This window comes from Sphaeramia orbicularis, chromosome 1 (assembly GCF_902148855.1).
Source record: "Sphaeramia orbicularis chromosome 1, fSphaOr1.1, whole genome shotgun sequence".
In the NCBI taxonomy this organism is placed as follows: Eukaryota; Metazoa; Chordata; class Actinopteri; order Kurtiformes; family Apogonidae; genus Sphaeramia; species Sphaeramia orbicularis.
The window spans coordinates 40,926,324-40,952,659 of record NC_043957.1 but is presented as its reverse complement, the minus strand read 5'-3'; the positions used below and the strand labels follow the sequence as shown (position 1 = coordinate 40,952,659).

The following is a 26,336-nucleotide window of genomic DNA, read 5'->3' as shown; positions in this document are numbered from 1 at the left end:
GGAGAAACAGACTGGATCCCAGAATGTTTGACTGAGTAAGTAGTGTATACTTCTTTGACAGGTGCAATGCCTCGCACTACATCTGCATATGTAAGAGGTCTTGAAGTGGGAAAGGCTTTGGATGAGAATACGCCAAAAGTACTTTTAGTTTCAATGCCTGAAGTAAATGAATCTGGGGAATCTGGTCTGGTGTCGTCAAATAATTCTTCCAGACAAAATGTGTAATCCTCAATATCTGACACTGCTGATTGAGGTGATACAGGTCTGCTCCCAGAGTAATGTAGGAAATAATTACAGTGTTTACTTGTCTCCTGGCCGAATATCATGTGAGGAGTCCAGTAACACTGTTCAACTGAGGCCACGGATTCCGGTGAAGATGATCTGAAGTCTTTCAGCCAGTCCTGGAGGAGTGCAAAGTCAAAGTCGGAAGACACAGAGTCTGGGGACAAGGCCCTGGTACTGAAAAACCTGTCAAGTTCAAGGTCTGATAAAACTGATTGTGGGGACTCTGGTCTGGGTTCATCAAATAGAGTTTTGAGACAGAAATCTGTACCCTCCCAATCAGAGATTGTAGACTCTGGTGTAAATGACCTCTGTCTATACAAGTCATAATAACAATCATCATGGTGGCACCAGAACTGAGGAATGGGTGAGTCAGGAGAGAAGGGCCTACTGAAAAACCTGTCAAGTTCAAGGTCTGATAAAACTGAATGTGGGGACTCTGGTCTGGATTCGTCAAACAAATTTTCGAGACAGAAATCTTTACCCTCCCAATCAGAGATTGTAGATTCTGGTGTAAATGACCTATGTCTGGATAGGTCAAAAATGAATACATCATTAAATGATCTGAACTGAGGAATGGGTGAGTCAGGAGAGAGAGGTCTACATTCACTTTGAGATGACACTGACTCTGGAGACTGCGCTCTAAAATCAGTCATCCAGTTGTCCTCATAGGTTTGAGTGTAATTGCCCTGTGTCGATACCGTCAGCGGAGGAAGAGATTTGAATGTATACGGTTTGACTTCCAAACCAGTGTCTGCCTCTTTTACAGATACAACTCCTCGAACTACATCTGCATAAGTAAGAGGTCTTGAAGTGGGAAAGGGTTTCGATGAGAATACGCCATAAGCACTTTTAGTGTCAGTGCCTGAAGTAAATGAATCTGGGGAATCTGGTCTGGTGTTGTCAAATAATTCTTCCAGACAAAATGTGTAATCCTCAATATCTGACACTGTTGATTGAGGTGATACAGGTCTGCTCCCAGAGTAATGTAGGAAATAATTACAGTGTTTACTTGTCTCCTGGCTGAATATCATGTGAGGAGTCCAGTAACACTGTTCAACTGAGGCCACGGATTCTGGTGAAGATGATCTTAAGTCTTTCAGCCACTCCTGGAGGAGTGCAAAGTCAAAGTCGGAAGACACGGAGTCTGGGGACAAGGCCCTGGTACTGAAAAACCTGTCAAGTTCAAGGTCTGATAAAAATGATTGTGGGGACTCTGGTCTGGATTCGTCAAACAGAGTTTTGAGACAGAAATCTGTACCCTCCCAATCAGAGATTGTAGACTCTGGTGTAAATGACCTGTGTCTATATGAGTCATAATAACAATCATCATGGTGACACCAGAACTGAGGAATGGGTGAGTCAGGAGAGAAGGGCCTACTGAAAAACCTGTCAAGTTCAAGGTCTGATAAAACTGATTGTGGGGAGTCTGGTCTGGATTCGTCAAACAGATTTTCGAGACAGAAATCTTTACCCTCCCAATCAGAGATTGTAGATTCTGGTGTAAATGACCTGTGTCTATACGAGTCATAATTGCAACCATCACGATGACACCAGAACTGAGGAATGGGTGAGTCAGGAGAGAAGGGCCTACAGTGGCTGTAAGATACCACTGACTCTGGAGACTGCGCTCTAAATTCAATCATCCAGTTGTCGTCATAGGACTGGGTGTAATCGCAAGGAGTCGAAACTGTTATTGGAGAAATAGACTGGATATCAGGATGTTGGACTGAGTGAACAGTGTATTCTTCTTTGACAGGTGCAATGCCTCGCACTACATCTGCATATGTAAGAGGCCTTGAAGTGGGAAAGGCTTTGGATGAGAATACGCCATAAGCACTTCTAGTGTCAGTGCCTGAAGTAAATGAATCTGGGGAATCTGGTCTGGTGTCGTCAAATAATTCTTCCAGACAAAATGTGTAATCCTCAATATCTGACACTGCTGATTGAGGTGATACAGGTCTGCTCCCAGAGTAATGTAGGAAATAATTACAGTGTTTACTTGTCTCCTGGCCGAATATCATGTGAGGAGTCCAGTAACACTGTTCAACTGAGGCCACGGATTCTGGTGAAGATGATCTGAAGTCTTTCAGCCAGTCCTGGAGGAGTGTAAAGTCGAAGTCAGAAGACACAGAGTCTGGGGACAAGGCCCTGGTACTGAAAAACCTGTCAAGTTCAAGGTCTGATAAAACTGATTGTGGGGACTCTGGTCTGGATTCGTCAAATAGAGTTTTGAGACAGAAATCTGTACCCTCCCAATCAGAGATTGTAGACTCTGGTGTAAATGACCTCTGTCTATACAAGTCATAATAACAATCATCATGGTGACACCAGAACTGAGGAATGGGTGAGTCAGGAGAGAAGGGCCTACTGAAAAACCTGTCAAGTTGAAGGTCTGATAAAACTGAATGTGGGGACTCTGGTCTGGATTCGTCAAACAAATTTTCGAGACAGAAATCTTTACCCTCCCAATCAGAGATTGTAGATTCTGGTGTAAATGACCTATGTCTGGATAGGTCAAAAATGAATACATCATTAAATGATCTGAACTGAGGAATGGGTGAGTCAGGAGAGAGAGGTCTACATTCACTTTGAGATGACACTGACTCTGGAGACTGCGCTCTAAAATCAGTCATCCAGTTGTCCTCATAGGTTTGAGTGTAATTGCCCTGTGTCGATACCGTCAGCGGAGGAAGAGATTTGAATGTATACGGTTTGACTTCCAAACCAGTGTCTGCCTCTTTTACAGATACAACTCCTCGAACTACATCTGCATAAGTAAGAGGTCTTGAAGTGGGAAAGGGTTTGGATGAGAATACGCCATAAGCACTTTTAGTGTCAGTGCCTGAAGTAAATGAATCTGGGGAATCTGGTCTGGTGTCGTCAAATAATTCTTCCAGACAAAATGTGTAATCCTCAATATCTGACACTGCTGATTGAGGTGATACAGGTCTGCTCCCAGAGTAATGTAGGAAATAATTACAGTGTTTACTTGTCTCCTGGCCGAATATCATGTGAGGAGTCCAGTAACACTGTTCAACTGAGGCCACGGATTCTGGTGAAGATGATCTTAAGTCTTTCAGCCACTCCTGGAGGAGTGCAAAGTCAAAGTCGGAAGACACGGAGTCTGGGGACAAGGCCCTGGTACTGAAAAACCTGTCAAGTTCAAGGTCTGATAAAAATGATTGTGGGGACTCTGGTCTGGATTCGTCAAACAGAGTTTTGAGACAGAAATCTGTACCCTCCCAATCAGAGATTGTAGACTCTGGTGTAAATGACCTGTGTCTATATGAGTCATAATAACAATCATCATGGTGACACCAGAACTGAGGAATGGGTGAGTCAGGAGAGAAGGGCCTACTGAAAAACCTGTCAAGTTCAAGGTCTGATAAAACTGATTGTGGGGACTCTGGTCTGGATTCGTCAAACAGATTTTCGAGACAGAAATCTTTACCCTCCCAATCAGAGATTGTAGATTCTGGTGTAAATGACCTGTGTCTATACGAGTCATAATTGCAACCATCACGATGACACCAGAACTGAGGAATGGGTGAGTCAGGAGAGAAGGGCCTACAGTGGCTGTAAGATACCACTGACTCTGGAGACTGCGCTCTAAATTCAATCATCCAGTTGTCGTCATAGGACTGGGTGTAATCGCAAGGAGTCGAAACTGTTATTGGAGAAATAGACTGGATATCAGGATGTTGGACTGAGTGAACAGTGTATACTTCTTTGACAGGTGCAATGCCTCGCACTACATCTGCATACGTAAGAGGCCTTGAAGTGGGAAAGGCTTTGGATGAGACTACGCCATAAGCATTTCTAGTGTCAGTGCCTGAAGTAAATGAATCTGGGGAATCTGGTCTGGTGTTGTCAAATAATTCTTTCAGACAAAATGTGTAATCCCCAATATCTGACACTGTTGATTGAGGTGATACAGGTCTGCTCCCAGAGTAATGTAGGAAATAATTACAGTGTTTACTTGTCTCCTGGCTGAATATCATGTGAGGAGTCCAGTAACACTGTTCAACTGAGGCCACGGATTCTGGTGAAGATGATCTGAAGTCTTTCAGCCAGTCCTGGAGGACTGTAAAGTCGAAGTCGGAAGACACGGAGTCTGGGGACAAGGCCCTGGTACTGAAAAACCTGTCAAGTTCAAGGTCTGATAAAAATGACTGTGGGGACTCTGGTCTGGATTCGTAAAACAGATTTTTGAGACAGAAATCTGTACCTTCCCAATCAGAAATTGTAGACTCTGGTGTAAATGACCTGTGTCTATACGAGTCATAATTAACACCATCACGGTGACACCAGAACTGAGGAATGGGTGAGTCAGGAGAGAAGGGCCTACAGTGGCTGTGAGATACCACTGACTCTGGAGACTGCACTCTAAATTCAATCATCCAGTTGTCGTCATAGGACTGGGTGTAATCGCAAGGGGTCGAAACTGTTATTGGAGAAATAGACTGGATATCAGAATTTTTGACTGAGTGAGCAGTGTATACTTCATTGACAGGTGCAATGCCTCGCACTACATCTGCATATGTAAGAGGTCTTGAAGTGGGAAAGGCTTTGGATGAGAATACCCCGTAAGTACTTTTAGTTTCAATGCCTGAAGTGAATGAATCCGGGGAATCTGGTCTGGTGTTGTCAAATAATTCTTCCAGACAAAATATATAATCCTCAATATCTGACCCTGCTGAATAAGGTGTTACTGGCCTGCTGTCAGAGAAATGTAAGAAATAATCACAGTGTCGACTTGTTTCCTGGCCAAATGTCATGTGAGGAATCAAGGAACACTGTTCAACTGAGACAACTGATTCTGGTGAAGATGATCTGAAATCTTTCAGCCAGTCCTGGAGTAGTGTAAAGTCAAATTCGGATGACACGGAGTCTGGGGACAAGGCCCTGGTACTGAAAAACCTGTCAAGTTCAAGGTCTGATAAAACTGATTGTGGGGACTCTGGTCTGGATTCGTCAAACAGAGTTTTGAGACAGATATCTGTACCCTCCCAATCAGAGATTGTAGACTGTGGTGTAAACGACCTGTGTCTATATGAGTCATAATAACAATCATCATGGTGACACCAGAATTGAGGAATGGGTGAGTCAGGAGAGAGGGGCCTACAGTCACTATGAGATACCACTGACTCTGGAGACTGTGCTCGTAACTCACTGATCCAGTTTTCCTCATGGGAGTGGGTGAAATTGCATGGAGTCAAGACTGGTATGGGAAAAACAGACTGCCTATCAAAATGTTTGACAGTGTAAATAGTGTTTACTTCTCTCACAGGTGCAGTTCTGCGTACTACATCTGCATATGTAAGGGGTGTTGAGATGGTAAAGGCTCTGGATGAATTTCCTTTACTAATGCATTGCCCATCATCAATGTGTTTGATAAATGAGACGGCTGAATTTGTTCTTTTTGTGTTAAGTGATTTTATAGAATCTGTATTTTTTCTTTCTGCAGATGGTCCTATCAGTATTGTAGAGGATTGAGGTGAATTTTTTAACAGTGCTGAATCTGAAGTTTCATGCCTAGTTTTATCCAATGCATTTAAGGAAAAATCAGTATTTAGTTTTAGGAGTTTATTAGACGCATTAGACTGTGTAACACATTTTCTTTCCATGTTTGTAGTGTCCCGAACAGAGGAATTTGTTGGTACAATTGTTTCACTTTGAAAATTCAAAATGTAATTTGGTCTTGGCATCAAATTAAACACCACTGGCATAGGTAGTGATTTATGTTTGAACTCAGAGCATGTATTAACATATTTTCCCTTGGTATAATTTTTATCTGAACAGGGTTTTGTAGGGGATAATTCTTTGGCCAAATACCCATCTATGGAATACTGCATTTCCTTTTCTTGTCCAGTGGTTTGATAATCTCTGTCAGAAGAATCTAGAGATGATATATATTCAGGTGATTCTGGTTTCAAATTAGAAAACCAATAATCAAGAAAAGATGAGCTTTCTTTCGCTTCTGGCTTCTTGGTTACATTTGACCCAGGGCCGACATCAAAAAATGAATTTTCTAATTCATTTGAAAAAGCAAAATCCCTTTTTACATGCAATGGTGAGGAGTCTAGTGCATGCGTTGAACAATTATCATTCACTGAATATTTATTGTCCTTTAAAAATAACATATTTGAAGATAAATATTTATTTGATGTTGTATATTTTTGTGGTGAAGAAAGGTTCTGACCTGATGTTTGTAATCCTGATGTCAACCTCTGACTTTGACCTAGCCCATCATAAATTGCGCTACCATCAGCAGAAGAGATTGGATACTCCCCAGAATAATGCAAAAAATAATCACAATACTGACTCCTGATTTGAGCACGGGTTGATTCAGAGAGCATAAGTTCAAGGAAAGAGAAACTGCACTGTGAAATCTCAGATTCTGGTGTGGAAGCTCTGTATTCCATATCAGACAACGCATATCCATTAACAAGTGAGTCAGATGAAGATGCTCCCCTATCAAGAGAAGTATTGTGTAGCATGTCATTATATTTCAAGTCAGATCCCAAAGGTGAGAATGCTTTGAATTCTGCCTGTATCAGCACACTTTCAGGAACAGGTGAATCATATACTGGTCTTTGAATTTCAGGCTGTGATCCATCAAGGTTCAGGGAAGGTGAAATTGGAAAAGCGGTCAAATCTTTTGAATATAATAGTGGTTTATTTTCATATGTATGTGATTGATAAGTGTTTATTTCATTTTCACTTGTACTAATTTTGAATTCTGGTAAACTGCATGGATCAGACATTGGAGAAAGTGTCCTGTCATCCAACACAAAGCTGGAAAGCTCTGCAGGAAAAACCCTTTTTTCTACTAAAGGAGAGTCAGGGGACATTGCCCTATAATCACTTATTGACATGACAGAGTCAGGGGATGATAGTCTATGTATGGGGTCATCAGTTGAAAATGAGCAAGATGTAAAAGATTGAGGTGTCCAAGGGCTACACTGTGTAATAGTAAAAGGTAATGCATCTTGCTCATGTGTCTTTGCTGTGCTTGACCTGCTTATTGCATGGTCACTATCTGGGATAACAAAATAGCAACTCTGTTGCATATTAGTTGAGTCACATGCCATGTAAGCAGGGGTGCTGGCTCTGAGATTATTTAGTCGTATAGTTTGTTGAATGTTTCCATTATTTTCTTCAATGCTGTGATAAGGTGAGGCAATAACTGGTTTCACGATCTGGACATCATCATCAATGAAGGGCATATTTTCCCGACATCCATGATTATGTTTTGTAGACTTTTTGTCTTCTTTTCCTGACTTGAAGGGATTGAAGTTCCTGTCCGCACCTGAAATCTGTGGGATCTCATCATAACCATACTGTAGTTTAGAGAGTTGGGCGGTTTCCTCTTCAAAGCATTTCTGAGAGGTCATGCTTTTTTTATCTACATCTGTGTCATCTTCAGTGATAGCCAGAGTTGCTTGGTGGTCCTCTGACAGCAAGGCTAACAGGCAAAGGTCAGAAGTTCTTCTGATAGTTCTAGGTGTGCCTGTATTGCCAAGCTGTTGTGTAGAACTAAACTCATTACAGACCTCAAGGAAGTCAGTCTCAGCTTGATCTGACTCTGATAGGCTTGGACCAAAGTCTCTAATAGAAATTGACAGTATGTTTGGAATGTCAGGGGATTGGCCTTGCTCATCTTCACTACCACATTGCTTCAGTGGTAAGGTTTGGTTAAAGTCATTTTGGATTTGACATTGAGTGCCACCTTTGAGAGGCCTGAAGATGTTAACTTCAACACTGTTGCAACTTTTGTACTTGGGGTCATATGCTTGACATTCTTGGTTTTCCGCTGCTGCTGCTTCTTTCGGAGTAGGTAGAGTACTTACTTGTTCATCCAAGGTGGCATAAATTGTAGGTTCTTGTGTAATTACATCATCAGGGTTCCACAGGTTAGGATTCAATTCACTGTAACAGAAAGAAATGAATGAGATAAAAAAATTTCCATTGCCAGACTGATGTGCCAAAGCCTGCTTTGCACCAACAAGGTGCAATTAATCGTCAACAACAACTCCCCAGAAGCAGTAATTTTGATTCCTTCTTCTGACGTCATCATTGGACAATATCTGGTGTATACAATTGGCATGCAGATTAAAGCAATACTACATGATGCTGTTGTGTGTTTTAATGTGTATAAGTAATTTAAATTAATATAATTACTGTGGGATCTCAAGGTCCTCCAATAGATCACCATGCATGCTCTCTGAGGGAGTCTGTCCAACAGGCTCTGCCCAGGAAGGAATATCCAACAAAGAAGCGACTGAAAGGTCCTCTTCAGAAACAGCTGGGGGTGGTCTGCGGTCTGATTCCACCCTCCTTACTACTCTAGGACTATCTGCATCCTCTTGAACTGAAGATAAGGCTACTGATACTGAAAAATATAAAAATGTGAAGCGTTAAAATAGTTCAAGAAAGCAGAAATGCAACCTGCAACCTTGTTTTTTTTTAAACATGCACTACCTTCACTGTGATCCAGTGTCTTCTCTATCTCTGCATATGTTCTAGATGTTTGCTCTTGAACTGACTTGTTCATCTGAGTTTCAATTAGATGGACAATATCCATGCGGTTGATCTTGGTTAGTCTCTTTATCAGACAGTCCTCTGTGGGGGGGATTTGTTTATTTTAAACACAAAGACATAATTAAAAATCACAATCATAATATTGATTTCATAATCAATGATGACACAGAATGTTAAACATCAAATATTTCAGATTTACAACTGCACAGAAGACAGAATATTTGTACATTCCAAAGAATAAAAGTAGTGTAATACTAGTAGTATGTCATTAAATCTGTCGGTCTAAAACATCATATACCTGTGGCATGTTTCCCTTCTCGTTCAACCCAGCGTTGCAGCAAGGCATGGCTCTGCTCTTGGAGTGAATTTGGATTTTCTGTTCTCACCAACTGGATGTCATCTTCACTAAATTCAAGTTCCCTTGCCAGCTCTGGTGTGATGGAAAAAGGAAAGATAACTGTAAGATTAATCATATTAATCATGTTTTGTGCATTTGCTAATTTCTGGAAAAAAAAAAAAAAAAAAAAAAGCAAATCCCAATTCAAATAAAATGCACTAGTTTCTAAACTTCAACAGCTTACCAGTCCAGCTGAAGCCCAGAAGATCTGCAATGATTGCCAAGGTCTCCTCTTTTCTATCAGCATCATCCTGCCAATCCACTAAAAATGCCATCAGAGCCAGACATACATTTTAATATTATATTCAATGGATCAGGGTGCAGATTACAATTCACCTCAAACCATGGCTATATAAAATATGATTTGTAATCATAACTGTAGATTGTTTTTTCCTGTACAGCTTTCCTGTGGGCTGTACTATTTTGAACTCACACATGGATTTGTGATGTTGGGATGGGTGATATCATAAAGATGAATTTATGACTCAGATGTGTACTTGTCTTAAGTGAGTCTTTCACAATTTGCACACAATATATTTTAATAAATAGTGATAAATAATGTAAGCCATGACACTGATGTATTGCATAAGTGATGCACATGCTAATATTAGTAAAGCTGTATTAGTAGATCAGTTACTCATACCAACACAGTAGAGAAATTCTGCTGCAAATTGTTAGTTGGTATTTCTTTGATAAACATGGCCATTCAATCTTGAGATTGCAAGACAAAAAAGGATGAAGTAACTTTCAACATACACACTCACACACATGATACAGACTACAACAGACTGGACATGACAAATCACAACAGATGAAATGCACACAAAATGATCAATTGTAGCATTATGTTCTTAGGAAGAGAAAAAGGGGCCTTGACGTCAAGGACAAGAGAAAGGAAAGAAAAAGCCCTTGTAGACCTAGCCATACCTGGCGTACGCTCTGGAGTTTGGTCATCGAGGATTCTCTGCATCTGAGTTTCCACAGTGTCATCCCAAGCAGGCCTGGATTCAAATACATCTTCTTTCTCAGAAGATGGTTGGGCACTCAGTAAAGGATTGCCATCAGAATCTACTCTGTGTGAAGCTGGGATGTCATAGGTGAAGATAACAGAATCTGGACTCTTGTGGCTAGTACTGCTTGTGTCATCATAATCCAAAGAAGACCTAACTGATGTACTTTCAGAGAGTTGCACTTGTTTCATTTGGCAAGTGGGAATTTGAGCTAGAGGTTTCTTATTTGTCATGACAGGAAGTTTGGAACGGTTGGATTTAGTGGCAGTATTACTGCTGTCAGAATAACTCCTGTTGTTTTTACTGGAGGCTGCAGTTGCGCCATCTTCAGCCTCTGACCTAGCCCTACGATATAAGGTTGTGCTTTCCTCTGCTTTTCTTCGAATCTGACAAACCTCATCTATCTGTAAGTCTTTCATGGTTACTTCAGGAAAATTCCTAACCACGTTAGATGCGCTGCCTGTTTTGATTCCCAAAGATGGAAGTGAATCTGGACATGCATGCAGGCCAGCCTGTGTAGCTGAAAAGCCCATCTCAATGACTGAGCATTGGTCTTCATCCTCCTCCTCATCTTCATCATCAGGAGATGAATCAGAGGAATCATGACTCTGTTCTGAGTACAATGAATGGGAATGTGCTGAAATGTCTGACTGAAGATCAGCAATGGTAGAATCAAGATAATTTAGACCAAGACCCTGAATGCCTCCAACGTCACTTTCAATGATGGTTAGTCTGTCCAAAGCACTGGGTGAGCCAAGCTGAACCTCTATGGAAGTGCCAAGATCAGATTTAGACAGTGGCCTCTCACTCCTTGTCTGGTCACTTGAGGGTTTGATGAGAGTTCTTGGTTTGGGGGTAGGAACTGTTTCATTGGCCTCAGTTAGAGGTGATGTTGGGATGTTTTGGAGGGTTGTATCTGAGGACAACTCAATATTTTCTTCAGTTACAGGTTTTATTTGATCCTCCTCTGTACTGTCCAGAACAACATCACCACCTTGTTCCCCTATGTGAAAAAACGCATAGCCTTCCATTTCATCATCAAAGCTTCTTCTTGTCATATCAATGGCCCCACCTCTAGTCATTTCAAAGAGCTTTCCCTCTTGGAACTGAAAAGGATCAGTTGATCGTCCATCAGCTGGTGTTTCAACAGGTGTTTTATCCGGTGTTTTTATATCATTTGCAGGACAAGGATTAATCTGTTCATCAGCCTTAAACTGTTCATTAACATCATCACCCTCCTTTGCATGTTGAGGGATAACATCCCAAGCTTCAAGCTCTTGTTGATCATCTTTTTCTGCATGATGTATTTCTAGGAAGGTGTTGTTGTCTTCAAGTCCTTCTGCACATTTTTGTTCTTCAGTGTACATCAGAGACTTTGGTATATTGTCAGAACCAGACCCATCTGCTGGTGGTGATTTATGTTCTTTTTCATCATCTGGACAGAGAGCGGTAGTGGCTGAGGAATGAAATGAACCATGTTCTACAGCATCTTCAACTTTTTGTTTTTCACCTTCTTTATTTGTAGACCATGCTGGCTTCTCAATTTCTGAATTAGATTCTTCTTTGGGACTTGGAAGTGAACACAATGAACTATGTGTTGGAGCCGTTTCTTTTTTTAACAGAATGTCAAAATTTTCTGCAGTATCTGTGGCTGGAGTGCTTTGCTTTTCAGTTTTTTCACCTACAATATATTGTGAGAGAGACTGTACAACTGAGTCATGTTTTAGATCTTGCTCATGATCCTTGTAATCTTTTGTTTCTGATAATGAACTTACATCTAAAGATTTATCCTCCCTCATTTTTGATTCATGTTCCATTTCCTCAAATGTTTTGATCTTTGCAGCCATTTTAAACATCTCCTCTTCTGGAGTGAACTGTTTATTGGAAGTATGATCTTCACTTTCATCTTTGTTTAAAGAGTCCTGGCTTATAGGCATGTAAAAATTGTCTGCTTCACATATTTTGGAGTCAGAGTATGTGCTCCCATCAGTTACTGCTGTTGCTGAGAACTCATATTCCTCTTCCTTGTTTTCATTTTTCAAGTGGGTGACTCCATCCCTGTCATCTGGTTTGTCATCATCACCACCACCATCAATATCATCCCCATAGATATCTTTGTCATAAGCAAAACACGCTTTGAGCTGGGAGGCATAATCCTCATACAGGGCTGGCTTGAGTGGCATCTTAAATTCTGTGTTCTTTGACTGAGTGGGACTTCCCTCAAGGGAATCCAGACAGGGTGATTCTCCAGTAGGGCTTGGCTCAATTGAATCAGGGGATTTCTTTGAAGATCTATCCTCCATTTGAGGGCTTGCCTCCAGTGAGTCTTGCTGACGAGGCTGTTTTGCTTGCTCATCATCAACACTGTTGAGGTTTTCCAATTCAGCAGGTCGTTGTGGTAGATTAGAAGTAAAAGGTGGTTGCATATGTTCACATATTTTAGTGTCTCTGCTGCTATCTATATTGTCAGTATTTGAGCCGTCTTTTATTGGTGAGGTTTTGGGATGGTCCTCCTGAAATGAAATCTTTTGGGGGCTTTCATCTTCATGAGAAAGTGTCTGTGAGCCACTTTCCAGTGCTGTCATTTCATTTTTGTCCTTAATCTTGAAATCCATATCTCCTGTTGACATTACTTTTTTAGTTGAAGAGAATGTTTCAGTTTCTTTTGAATCTTCTGTCAGTGTAATATGTTTGTGGCTCTCATCAACAACTGTTACTTCTTGATGGCTTTGCGTCACCGCTGTCTTTTCTTCTAAATATTTATCAAAGTCACTGCTAAGAAGTGATGCCATGCCAGACATGTCTTTTTCTGGTGTAGGCTGCTGTGGCTGTGTCTTTCTTGCAATTCGAGTTTCTTGGAATGGTGTCTCCAATACAGAACTTGGTGACGATTCATCCTCCAGCATCTTACTTTTCAGTACAAACTGTTCATGGCTGTCATGGACAATATCCTTTTCTGGATGGGATTGTATCGTCTTTGGACTTTCTTTGAGATACTGATCTAAGTCATTGCTCAAAAATGACACCATACCAGACATGTTCTTATCAGCTGTAAACTGGTGGTGGCTTACTTTTCTTTCAATGGAGACTTCTTGACAAGGAGTCTCCAGTACAGAAGCTGGAGTTAGTTGTTCGACAGTATTGTTTTGTATCTTTTCATCTTCCTCAGTACCTATTACTGCTTCCTCCTCTTCATCCTTGCCATCTTTGAGATTGTCTTTATCTTTGCCCTTTGGTAAAATAACTTGATCAAATTTTTCTTGAACAGTATCTTCTTCTTGCGGCTGACCATCTACAGGCTTACCCTCTAGACTCTGATCTAAATCATGAGTAAGAAGGGACACTATACCTGTCATATTCTTCTCAGCTGTGGACTGGTGATGGCTTACTTTTCTTTCAATGGAGACTTCTTCACAAGGAGTCTCCAGTACAGAAGCTGGAGTTAGTTGTTCGACAGTATTGTTTTGCATCTTTTCATCTTCCTCAATACCTATTACTGCTTCTTCCTCTTCATCCTTGCCATCTTTGAGATTGTCTTTATCTTTGCCCTTTGGTAAAATAACTTGATCAAATTTTTCTTGAACAGTATCTTCCTTTTGCGGCTGACCATCTACAGGCTTACCCTCTAGACTCTGATCTAAATCATGACTAAGAAGGGACACTATACCTGTCATATTCTTCTCAGTTGTGGACTGGTGATGGCTTACTTTTCTTTCAATGTAGACTTCTTGACAAGGAGTCTCCAGTACAGAAGCTGGAGTCAGTTGTTCAAGAGTATTGTTTTGCATCTTTTCATCTTCCTCAATACCTATTACTGCTTCTTCCTCTTCGTCCCTGCCATCTTTGAGATTATCTTTACCCTTGCCCTTTGGTAAAATAACTTGATCAAATTTTTCATTAACAGCATCTTCTTCTGGCGGCTGACCATCTACAGGCTTACCCTCTAGACTCTGATCTAAATCATGACTAAGAAGGGACACTATGCCTGTCATATTCTTCTCAGCTGTGGACTGGTGATGGCTTACTTTTCTTTCAATGTAGACTTCTTGACAAGGAGTCTCCTCAAATGAAACTGGTGTTACTTGTTGGACAACATCAGTGTGCATCATTTCATCTGCCTCACTACTTACGGTATTTTCCAAACTAGCAACTGTTTTTGTGTCAGTAAATTCACTATCTGCTTCTTCAAACCAATCGTATGGTTCTTCACTTCTTGCAATTGTCTGATCTTCCAGTGTTGTAAGATCTGTTTTATGTGTTGTGGTAGCCATTGTTGCTCCTTCACTTTTGTCACAAATTAATGTGAGAATTTCTTCATCTTTGCCCTTTGGTAAAACAGTTTGCTCAAATGTCTCCTGAACAGTATCTTCTTCTTGTGTTGGCCTTGTCACAGGCCTAGCTTCTAGACACTGATCTAAATCATGAGTAAGAAGTGACAACATGCCTGACATATTCTTTTCACCCATGGATTGATGATGGTGTTTCTTTCTCTGGATGTAAACTTCTTGACATGGTGTTTCCAATGCAGTGCTTGATATATGTTTGACAGTCACATCAGCCTCAATCTGTCCCTGTGCCTCCACACCTCCAGTAGTAACTATCTCTTCATCCTGACTTAGAGATTTTCGTTTATTGGTGATAGTTACTTGCTCAAATCTTTCTTGAACAACTTCCTGTTGTGGAGGCTTTCTGATCACTGGTTGTTCTTGGAGATACTGCTCCAAGTCATTGCTAAGCAGTGACAGCATGCCTGACATGCTCTTTACATTTGTAGGCATCTCATATGAAGTCTTTTCACCTACCAAATCTTTCCTCATTGGGTTTTCTTCTGTCAGAGTTAAATATTCTTCTTCATCTTCCCTTGTGACCCTGTATTCAACTCCAGTACGCTCTGTGCCTTGGGTTGTGTCACCCAGTATCATGTTTTCATTTTCACCAGTGGAAGATGTGACAATTTTTTTAACTGTGTCTTTTGTCAAAATAACTTGCTCAAATTTCTCCTGAACAACATCCTCTTCTTGTGGTTGAATTGTCACAGTTATATTTTCAAGACAGTGATCCAACTCCTTGGTCATTAAGGAAATCAATCCTGACATATCTCTTTCTGCTGTGGCTGCCTCAATAGATGTTTTTCTTTCAATGTGAACTTCTTCAAGTTTTGATTCCACAATTTGGAGCTCTGTTTCGTCAGTGTTAGCATGAGGAAGGGATATTTGAGCTTTGTGATGATACTCAACCATTGTTTCTTCTTGTCTTGCTTCTTTCGTTACAGTATGTTGTTCACAATACTCATTCTCCCCAGAGCTGGAACTACTGGTTCTAATGTTAAAACTAGGGACTGAGAATTCAGCCATACCTTCATGCTTGGGACTCTCTGGACTCAGTTGATCAACTTTCAACTGATTCTCATCAATTGTATCTGGATCATCAGCCAATGTTTGAGTATCTGATGTCTCCAACTGATAATTCATATCTGCTGATTTTGATGTATGCTTGAACAGCTGGTACTCAGGGCTTTCTTCTAGTTCAGCTTTTATGTCAGCACTGAAGTCCTCAGAGGGCCTGCGATCTGGGCTGATCTGCATGTCGTCAGATAAACTCCAACCACTGCTAACAAATGGTTCCTCTAACTGCATCATGTTTCGGTTGCTCTCAGAGAATGCTGACTTCTTAGGGCTACGCCTGCTTATGCCTTCTTCTTTAGTGTCATCAACATCTTCTGTCTCCTGCACAACCTGAATTGATTCCTCAGAGGCATCTTGCTTTAAAGTCAAAGTTTGTTCCTCTGATTTGAAATTTCCATTTGTCGCTGTGAGATTCTGTATTTCGGTTTCCAGCTTTTCCTCCTGTGAGGATCGATGTTCAGTCCACTGTGTCTGTTCAGAACCTATTGATCCAGAGATTCCTGCTGAAATACAAGGAGAAATAATACTTTTGTACTCAAAAAGTCCTTTTCTGTTTTTTGAGGGATCTCGTCCAGTCTGGAATGCTTTCATCAGCTCCTTAACAGACATGGTCTCCTTCTCTGGTGATTCCTGCACATCTGTCTGTGGGCATATCTGTCCATGTTCATGTACAGCTATTAGGTTCTGAGTTTGGAGATGTGATTTTGCCTCCTCTGTAAGAGTTTGTTTCATTTCTTCTCTGTCTTCAGAATCTGGTGATTCAGATATCATTCTTGAAGAAGAAACATCTTTTTGTTCAAAAAGCTCATCTTTGTATTTTGATGAATCTTGTCCTGACTGAAATGTTTTCATGATTTCCTTAACAGATGAAGAATCCTTGTCTGATACATGTAGTGCCTCTCTCTGTGAGCTAACATCACCATTGTCGCATTCAACTATATCAGCAAATGTTACCTTCTTTCCCAAAGAGGAATTATCTGGTTCCTCAGATTTATCCTTAATTGAGCTTAGCTTGACATTACTCTGCTGATGGAATACTTCATAATCTTGATTTTTGATTTGGGAATGTGGCCCCTTTGTAGAATCTTGGTCGGGTGTTTGTATCTCTTTGGCCTCTGCTGGTTCAGTTATCACTGTTGAAGAGTCAGTGACTTTGTGATCTGTAGGTCTGTCTTTAGTTTTTAACAAATCCTGCCCAGTTTGGAATGTTTTCATCAGCTCCTTAACAGACATGGACTCTCTCTGTGGGCTGGTGCCTCCATTGTCACATTGTTTTCTGTCATTTTGTACTGTCTCTTGAATATAAGTAATATTTGAAATATCACTTGTCATGTCAGAGCTATCTCTAATTAAGCCCATCATTTGATCTTCAAAATGTATTTCATTGTAAATGTTGCCATCCACTTCTGGAGGAGGAATCTGGAGGTTCTGTGTTTGAATATGTGACTCTGTCTTCACTGCTGAAGTTGGATCTGTCCTCTCTGTGTCTTCAGAATGTACTATTTCAGATATCAAAGTTGATGTAGTGGAAGAAGTCACAGCTTTGTGTTCAAAGAGACCAGATTTATTTTTTGATGGGTCCTGCCCAGTCTGGAATGCTTTCATTAACTCTTTAACAGACATGGTCTCCTCTAACCTTTCTGTTTGAGATCTGGGTGATTTAGGGGACTTAGGAAGTCTTGGGAGCTCTGGCATGTCTGTCTCCATTTTCTTTGTGGAAACTGAGGATTTCCCCTGAGCAGTGAATATCTGAGTATTATTTTGCAACTCATCTTCTGCAACTTTGTTTTGTAGAGCTTTGATTCTGTCATTTATAGATCCTATAGGTGTTTCAACCACTAGAGGGGAAACAGGTGGATGCACATCTGCAGTGGGTAAAAGGCTACTCTCCTGAAGGATAACATCACCATCTAAAGACTCCTCAGAGCTCATTCTTTCAAGCTCTCCCTCAGAGCTGCTACATCCAGAACGCTCTCTATCTCTAAGTTTTTTCCTTATTGGTTTCTTTATATCGGGTGGATGCCGTTTTCCATCACGCTTTATTGCAGCTCCCTCAGATTTATCTTGGACAAGATCTTCTTGAGAACCTCTTATCTTTATAGTTCTTTGTTCCAGATAGTGGTCCATGTCCGTGCTGAGGGACGTTACTGTTGTCTCACTAAGTATACCACTGCTGTCTTTCTTAGTATAATTTTCTACCTCCAGTCTATTATTGTTAATCACTGTTGTTTGAATAACTTCAACCTTTTCCAGCCTCTGTTTTGACTGTTCCACTGCCAATGGCTCTTTTTCCCCCAACCCTCTACGTTCTGCTCTCTCTTCATTAGTCAGGAGCTCCATGTGCTCTGTGGTCAAAAGAGTAGACATTTTTATGTCTGACATGTCTGAGAGAAGGTCTGGGCTTGCAAGGGTTGCCGGGTCAAGAGGTTGGTTAGTCCTCAGGGAGAATGTCTCAGTAGATTCAGACTCATCATCTTCCATTAAAAGTTAAAATCAAAAAAGGGTAAAGAACATAAGGGACAAATGAAGTGGGGAAGAGAGACATCAAAAGTGTGATCAAGACAATGGCATTAAAACTCCATCTTCATTTGAAAGATTAATAAGAAGGATTAGAAGGATCTTGAAGAGAAGACCAAAAGCAAGATGACAAAGAGGCCCAGAAGAATTGGTGGGGAGAAGAACAGCAACAGCAAAGCCAGGAAAAGTAACCAAAAAAGGTAGAATGTGGCTCAAGAATAATGATATTATTTTTTTCTACATAGAAATAAAATTCTAGATCAACAAAGACAAACTGAACAGAGAAACCAACATATGGAACAAAGAAACAGGAAGGATAACAGACAAACAGAACTTCTCAAGATTGTTGTCGACATGAGGAGTCATGTCTATACACAAAGTAAAACAAAATAAATATAATAAACATAAACTTGGAATTCAAGTAAAAATAAATCGAGGGTGATCACTAATTCATGGGAAAATAATTGGGTTATTGTTAATAGTGTGTGTGTATGTGTCTGTGTGTTGTAATTTTCTAGTTTATTTATATTTAATATACATCAGTTAATTACTTGACTTCAACATCAAGGTGACATATTTTCTAAATGAAAAATTGTGCAATATCTTTGCATTTTATCAAGTATTAAATATCATAAATATCATACGAAGTTAAGTTAGATATTAAATGTCATGTACCATTAACTATACCCATGTACCCTAATTCTGACCTACAGCTACATATGATACTCTCATTTAAAAAGGGCAAATTGTGATCTAAAATAACAATTAAGTCAAAGATGAGGATGCAATGTATAATGTAATTTAGTGAATGAAAAGCAACTTAGGAAAGTTAAAAATGAAATGCGTAAAATGATTCTTTAAAACACAACATAGAAATTATATAAAAGAATGAAAAGAATAAAGCAGGAATAAATCTATACATAAAAAATCTACATTTTTTATGGAAAAGGGTGATTTCTTCAACTGATAGGGAAATGTAAAATAGAAAGTAAGAACACGTCAAAATGAATACTTCTTACATGAAATTTTAATAAAACTCTATGTAAGTAAGATTAAATCTAGACTTTGACTATTTTTCAAAGAAAATTTGACCAGATTTGAGTAAGAAATATTCACATGACTTTGACTTGGTATGTAAAACAGAAAAGATAAGGGTAATCGCCACTGCAGACATGATAAATGTTAAAGAAGGAAGGAACCCAGTGAGTTTGGGAGTGAAGGGAAGTGGAGTCCATCAGCCATAGCAAAGCTTCTATTAACAAACATCTCATACAATGTGTTAGTAGAGCAAAGTAAGAGAGGAGTGCTAATTGAAATGCAAAGTAACTCAAACAATCAATGCATCTCTTAGCAAAAAGTACAATATTTCCAAAATATTGCTTTACAATCTTTATAACTGGTAATTTTATGTTAATCAAGTGATGTGTTTCAACTTTAGTCAGTGTTATAGTGTATAAAAACTGTACCAAATGTCACTATATTAACACTGTAATATGACACAATATCCACAAATGCATGAATATCTATCATGAATCCAAATGTCATGCATTCTTGATATTTTACAGTACATTGAGAGAATGTACATATAGAACGTATATTACAAAACACTGGCTTACATTTCTTGTCACTCTTTTCACTCTGTAAAAGAAGAATAAACAAATAATAGGATTGTTACAACCACATTAAGATGAATCTGTTTTTCTGCACAGGTGCAGGACAACATTAACTCTATTTACCTCATCATCTGCGTCTTGATCTGAATCAGATTCCTAGAGTAAAGAATTAAGAATAAAGACAGAACATATCTAGTTACTGCATGTAGAAATAAATGACAATTATTATACAGACTGCTTGAATCATATTCAGACAAACCTTAGAGTATGTTGGCAGGGTGATGTTAAGGTTGCAGATAGCATTGTGATTAAGACTACGGTATGTGCGTGGTTCCTTGGTGAAAGACAAGCGACCGCATGGCTCCTGTGCTGTGTCTCTTATCTGTCCATCAGTGAAAAAACAATTCATTCCATTAATCACAAGTATTTGAACTGGAGTTTTGGATTGTTGGATTGTTGGATCTCTAAGTTAATAAGTAGAACTTAATATTAGGTGTGTTGCATACTTTGATGAAGAGGGCTAGTCTGTTCTCTTTAAAGGCAAAGAAGCTGAACACATGGTGCTGTCCACTCTTAGTAAGAGGCACCAGGTTTCCAAAGCAGTCAGCAAATATAGGTTTTCCTTCCAGCACCTGTGAAGAAGTAGAAAGAGTAGTAGTATTAATCAGTGAAAAATATGTCGCATTATTGAAGACTATATTGTTGAAATTTTGAAGACGTAGACCATATTGACAGAAGCTAGATAACTGGTCATATATGGATATTCCTTTTTTTAAGGTGACATTTTCTTTTACCCTCTTCATTCTACTTTCATCCTTTCTTTTATCATCAGCTTTAGATGTTAAAGATTAAATGTTTTTACTCCTCATCAACTCCCTACTATCAAACTGCACCTCAACATCTCTGCTACGGGCGACTTCAGTGAAGTTCTCTTGCTGTTCCAGGGTCTTGTCCATTTTGTCATCAGTCATGCAGAAGCAGCGCAGACGGGCCTCAATCGGGTCCAAAGTCTTTGCAAAAATGACGAACTTGGCCATGTATGGGACGCAGATTATTTCTCTGTAAAGCTGTGAGGCAAAATTAACAGACTCCTGTACCTGTCTGCAGTCTATCAGCCAGAACCTGGGGATATGAAGAGACTTTCATTTACTCAGTGGTTGATGTTACTGAGTACAGTTAAGGTACTCATCATCCATTAAACACGTGATTCCATATTTTAAAATATGACAAAGATTTACCTTGCTGACACGTTTGTGGTGAAGGAAACACATTGGTTAACAAAGGTTAGAGGTGTTGATCCAGTGATGTCCTCCCACTGGGCTGGAGTGGTTCCACCTGAAAGAGTCCCACCGTTTATCACTCAGCCTATCACTACTGTCTACATTCTTTTTTTTACAGAAAAAATACACTGCAAATCACCACATCTAACAAAAGATTTCTGGCTGACCATCTCTGATATGCTTCATACTTCAAAAAAATAATGTTATCAGTCCTTGTGAACACCACAGAAAGTTTCAGATTTATATCGTCATTAGTTTTGGAGATATTGAGGCTAAGAATATGGGGTGTGAAGCTGATCTTACTGTAAAAACAAGTGGTACAGAAAAAAACATAATAATTTCAGCTATTCATAAGAGATGCATTGAAGGCAAAAGTACATGTTACTGAAAACTATTAAAAAAATTGTTCACGCTTCAGAGCAATTTTAGCCCCATGTATCTCCACATTGATGCACAACACATCTTTCACATTTTGTTACTTAACTCTCATGTTGTAGTGCTCATGTAAAAGACATTTTTAATCTCAATGACTATTTTCTGGTTAAATAAAAGTTAACTCAAATAAAATAAACTATCATTGTGACTAAATATTTTTCTAAAACAAAAAATCTGATATATAAAAAATGTCACCTATATTCAAATACATACTGCTAATCTACAACATTGTCTACCATAAAAACAATTATGTGACCAGAAAAGGCATGTCAGCATTAATATACACCTAAAATATGAAGTAAGTATCTGTAACCAAACTGTATTTATTAAGACATCAAATATGTCACTAACCCATTTTCAAAGTTCCAATATCTAAAAAAACTAATGACAATATAAGAGTGAAATTCTACATGATGCACTAGGATTCACAACATTATTTTCTGAAAATAAGAAGTACATTAGAGATGGTTAGGCCTCCTCTGATTTAACAGCTGACCCCATTCCATCCTTAGCATCATTCCATATTATTCCCCTTACTTACCTGTGATACTGCAAAGCAAGCGGAGGGTGGGGGTTTCTCCACTGAACGCTGTACTTTGGCTGTCACTGTTGGAGTGCTTAGGAATAGGGATTGTCATAGTGATGGGTTTATGGAACTTCCTCCGTCGTGGCTCCAGTGTGACAATTGGACTGAATGTGGCTTTATTACCAAGGCTCTTTCTCACCAAGTCAACATCAGTGGGTTGAGCCTATGACAAAATACCAGTGTTTAAAGTAATGCAACTGTACTGAATTTTTCACTTTTATGTGTTTGTTGAAATCCTGATATGTTCTGGAGCACTGATGATGACAAGATGAAATGGTTGTTTGTTCAAATGTATAGAAATTAGCATTATTTGTTTGTAAAGCCTGGAAAAAGTGTGAGATGTGTTTGTTTAAATAGGTCAGTAGATTGTCTTATTAATATCTATTGTGCCTATTGTCTGGTATTTGGTCTTTGGTTTGTATTCTTCGTGTCTTATAAGCCCATGTAAGAGCTAGGTATATTCTTATGCAGGACACAATAATAAAAATTCATGAGCTGATTCATTCATTCATTCATTCATTCATTCATTCATCCACTCTATGTACAGTACCTGCAGGCCAACTCTGATCTTCTTGGTGAGAGCTCCTTCAGGGAAGACAGCCTGGACCTGAGGCACAAGAGTACTGCTGAGGACTCCACCCTCAGGGCCAATAAGATGACTGTCCTGCTTTATCCGTGACACCACTGCGAAATACTGTGGGAAATCCCGTGTGATGATCCGACAAATTCTTTTCTTCTCAAGCTCCTCCGGGGAATCAAGTTCTGTGCAGATGATAAATACTGAATATGAATTCTCCATGAACAGAGGATATTATTTAGTTATTATTTTTAATCTGATACACATATTTCAGTTTTATCCTCTCCTTCATTGACTGATTGTTTGACTTCTGCTGAAAACCCCCCTGAAAGATAACAGGCAACTCCTTGCTACTTCACTATTATACTGAGGCATATGTGGCTTAATTTAATAATTTTGTTTTCTAAAAGACCTGTTGTTTGATATCGACCAAATCTTGCTGTCTCAGTCTAGAATAGATCCCTTACTTTCATCCATGCCGTTAAGTATCTGGTTCAGCTCCTCTTCAGTGAAGTCACAGTGGTGTTCCCTCCAACTCTCTCCTGTCTCACTTCTCAAGATGACAAGCTCTCTCTCTGTGCCCCGCAGAGCAGCAAAATGGGGAATCTCTACAATCACAGGCCTAAAAAGGAGTGGCAAGGAAAAGTCAAATCAGATTAAATGGTAATGATGGTGTGTAGAGGTGACTTTATTACAGAAAACCAGGCAAAACACATTTAACTTGAATATAAGAATGTCAAGTCTGCATTAAAAAGAAGCATAAACAGGCTATAAAAGATACTAAAGTAACATAAAAAGTACCAGGCTAAGGATAACTCAAAATGAGGACAACTCAACACCATGGCAACATGTAAAATAATAGTTTCAGACCAACAAGAAAATGTCTTTATCAAGAAACAGAGACAGCAACAAGCAAGTCATAAACAAATATCATGTGAAACTAGAAAAATGAATAAGTGGACACATTGAAAGAAAATGATCATGTGACCAAAAATCCAGGATGGTTGGGTGTCCCCCACCCATGGTCCTACCCGAGGAATTTGGTTCCTGGAGGACCCAGTTGTAGGATACGACTGACCAGACTCTCACCCTCATTCAGAGGGGGTGGAGCTGTAGGAAGGTGGAGCTTACTAATCCATACGCAGCACAAAGAGGGAGTGAAGAAGAAAATATAAACACCCCTCTTCATACACAGCAGAGTGAGCCCACATTCACAAACACCCACTCACATACAGACACACACAGGGACTCACACACTTACTTACCCCAGGAACTGGGCTCCGGTGGGACCCACTTCTATGATTCGACCGGCCAGGCCCTCACCCTCTACCAAAGGAGGCATTGATGCCAGACGATGTCTCTTCACCAACCTACATGTCACTCTTGTAGGTGCTGAGCATTTCCTCGGGGGCACAATGATTCGTAGGCCATTGTGACGGCAACCCCGCATGGCCCCACCCCTGGCATCTACCATGAAGCTAACAAGGAAGCTGAGGAAAAACCCCACAATAAACAGGATAAAGTGTTTAACAATGGTGAATATAATATTCCAAGCATGGATGTTTCCATGCAGACACTGTAACTTACATTACAGTAAAAAAGAAGTGTGTCACTGCATCCATTATTACTGATATAACTAGTATTTCATTCTACTGTTCACTTTTTGATTTTTTTGACTCCATTTCAGTTTCAGTCCATTATACATTCAGTTTGCATGCCAGTCAAGCAAAGAGAAGGGCACTGAAAATGTGTGAGAGAGAAGAATTGTATACTGTCAGTCACAATCGAAATATTAAATAAGTTCAGCAAAGCAACTTTGATAAAATAGTAACAATCAGCTTTTTGTATGTGAAATGTTAGTGTTTATATTTAATTTTTTCAAATCTGTCTTTCTGTGTTTCTTCTTTCCTGAATACCCCAAAGCCCAACTGTCTCAATCAAACAAACAATGAACATTTGAGGGCTGGCAGTAAAAAATAGATATGTTTAGAATTAGATTAATTATTTCAGTGACTAGATGTAATATAAGCATTGTCCAATAGAAGCTGGTTTAAAATATGATAATTCGTTTTTTTAGTACCTGTGACCTTTCAGATTGAACAAATACAGAGTTTGTATGATGTACAACACTTTTCACTTCATGCTGCCAATGAGGAAAGGATCCTGTGAAAACATTTCCTATTACAGGCAAGTTGTTACTTGAATGGACTTTAAGGATAAAAACTGATTAGAACATGTATAAAAAATCTTTACTTAACATACACAAGAGAACAGAGTCATGTTAGTGGAAAAATCATGCGCTATGAGACCATGCAGACAAATAGGATTGAGAGGGTCCATTAATAGCAGATGAGAGGAAAGGAAATGACACAGAGTTTCTAAAATAAAGAGTATCACCTGCTGTTGTCATGGTCTAGGCACGGAGTAGAACGGCTAGAAGCAAAATACAACAACACACAATCACAAAGACAAGCAAGGTGAGAGAGTGCACAAAGAGGCAACAGTAGAAAACAGAAAGAGAGGAAGAGAATAAAGAGTAAAACCTGACCAGACAACACCATAGTAGCAAAGATAAAATAGTGAAAAGCTAATGCAGAGTGAGAAAGTATAAATATAAAAAAGTAAAACTGATTTGAAGGTGATCCTTAAGTCCTCACAATGAATAGAAGCATATGGATGATGATGCCATTATTTGAAGAATAAACACACATCACTCAGTTTACATCTGGAAACAGATTCATTGTGTTTGTGTGTGTGAATACCCAGAATGCAGCAGTGTGGTAGACAGCACCACATTATCAAGATGCTCAGCACCCCAGCTCAGACGGAATGAGTCCTTTTCATTCTCTTTCGACAGTGTTGAGACCTGCAGACCAACAATCACTCAGAGAATATTCTCAAATGTTCCAAGCTCAGAGGACCTTTACAAAGGTTATCTTAGATAAGACCATGCCTGCCGGACTTTTTGCTCTTACCTGGTGGCTTGTAATCATGTCTTCAATGAGAACTCCGTCTCTCTGGTGGAAACTTTGGTGAATTGGAGTGTGCCCCGGTCTAAGGGAAAATGAAGTTGAATTTTTCACTATCTCTTACGAACTGTGTATATATATATATATATATATATATATATATATATATATATATATATATATATATATATATATATATATATATATATATATATATATATAATGATTTAATGAAAATAACACTAGTACTTGTACATATGAAGGAAAGCTTTAAAAGAAGATATTTTTGTGAAGTATGTGTATATTTCCATCATTCCTACCTGTCCAGGTTGTGGCTCATGTAGCTAAAGCCGTCCAGGTAATGTCCTGGCAAAGAGTCATCTCCCAGTTCTCTGAGGTCCTCTGCTCTCAGGTACTCTCCTCCATCCCCTGTCATTGTATCCTCACCTAAAATACATAAACAATATGAGGTACACCTGCATGTCAAAAAAACATGCTTTGCTTTTTTACTAGGTATTAAACCTGTGTATATCCAGTTGTAAATTCTAGACCTTTCATGTATTTATTTGGACATTCATATGATGTTCCTACAGTTCCTCCTTTATACTTAGCTCAGTGCATGACCCCTGTTGTTACGATGGAGACCCAATAACTTTATGCATTTTGTTAGCATTTGCTTGGCAGTCTTTTTTTTTTTTTTTAATTACACTATACACAC

The 26,336-nt window shown here is 39.4% G+C and overlaps 1 protein-coding gene and 1 long non-coding RNA gene across 10 annotated transcripts in view; both read right to left on the bottom strand.

Moving 5' to 3' along the window:
* Positions 1-26,336, bottom strand: part of ank2a (ankyrin 2a, neuronal) — a 91,786-nt gene that overhangs the window by 26,984 nt on the left and 38,466 nt on the right. For 8 of the 9 annotated variants that reach the window (XM_030147202.1, XM_030147269.1, XM_030147218.1 and 5 more), the window contains 20 exons: positions 25,939-26,065; positions 25,625-25,703; positions 25,412-25,515; positions 25,047-25,082; positions 23,915-24,139; positions 23,681-23,779; positions 23,117-23,271; positions 22,623-22,834; positions 22,028-22,235; positions 21,010-21,106; positions 20,665-20,893; positions 20,278-20,403; positions 20,031-20,153; positions 19,895-19,927; positions 19,775-19,796; positions 9,411-9,488; positions 9,128-9,259; positions 8,770-8,910; positions 8,470-8,680; positions 8,139-8,217 (listed from right to left, as the gene is read on the bottom strand). In XM_030147202.1, the coding sequence (XP_030003062.1) occupies positions 8,139-8,217; positions 8,470-8,680; positions 8,770-8,910; positions 9,128-9,259; positions 9,411-9,488; positions 19,775-19,796; positions 19,895-19,927; positions 20,031-20,153; positions 20,278-20,403; positions 20,665-20,893; positions 21,010-21,106; positions 22,028-22,235; positions 22,623-22,834; positions 23,117-23,271; positions 23,681-23,779; positions 23,915-24,139; positions 25,047-25,082; positions 25,412-25,515; positions 25,625-25,703; positions 25,939-26,065 (2,516 nt within the window). The remainder of the gene's footprint in view (positions 1-8,138; positions 8,218-8,469; positions 8,681-8,769; positions 8,911-9,127; positions 9,260-9,410; positions 9,489-19,774; positions 19,797-19,894; positions 19,928-20,030; positions 20,154-20,277; positions 20,404-20,664; positions 20,894-21,009; positions 21,107-22,027; positions 22,236-22,622; positions 22,835-23,116; positions 23,272-23,680; positions 23,780-23,914; positions 24,140-25,046; positions 25,083-25,411; positions 25,516-25,624; positions 25,704-25,938; positions 26,066-26,336) is intronic. The other variant, XM_030147248.1, reaches the window with a different exon arrangement.
* LOC115429170 (uncharacterized) lies at positions 62-1,841 on the bottom strand. The gene is made up of 2 exons (XR_003936733.1): positions 1,672-1,841; positions 62-468 (listed from the first exon to the last, which is right to left on the bottom strand). It is a non-coding gene; the product is annotated as an uncharacterized LOC115429170 (long non-coding RNA).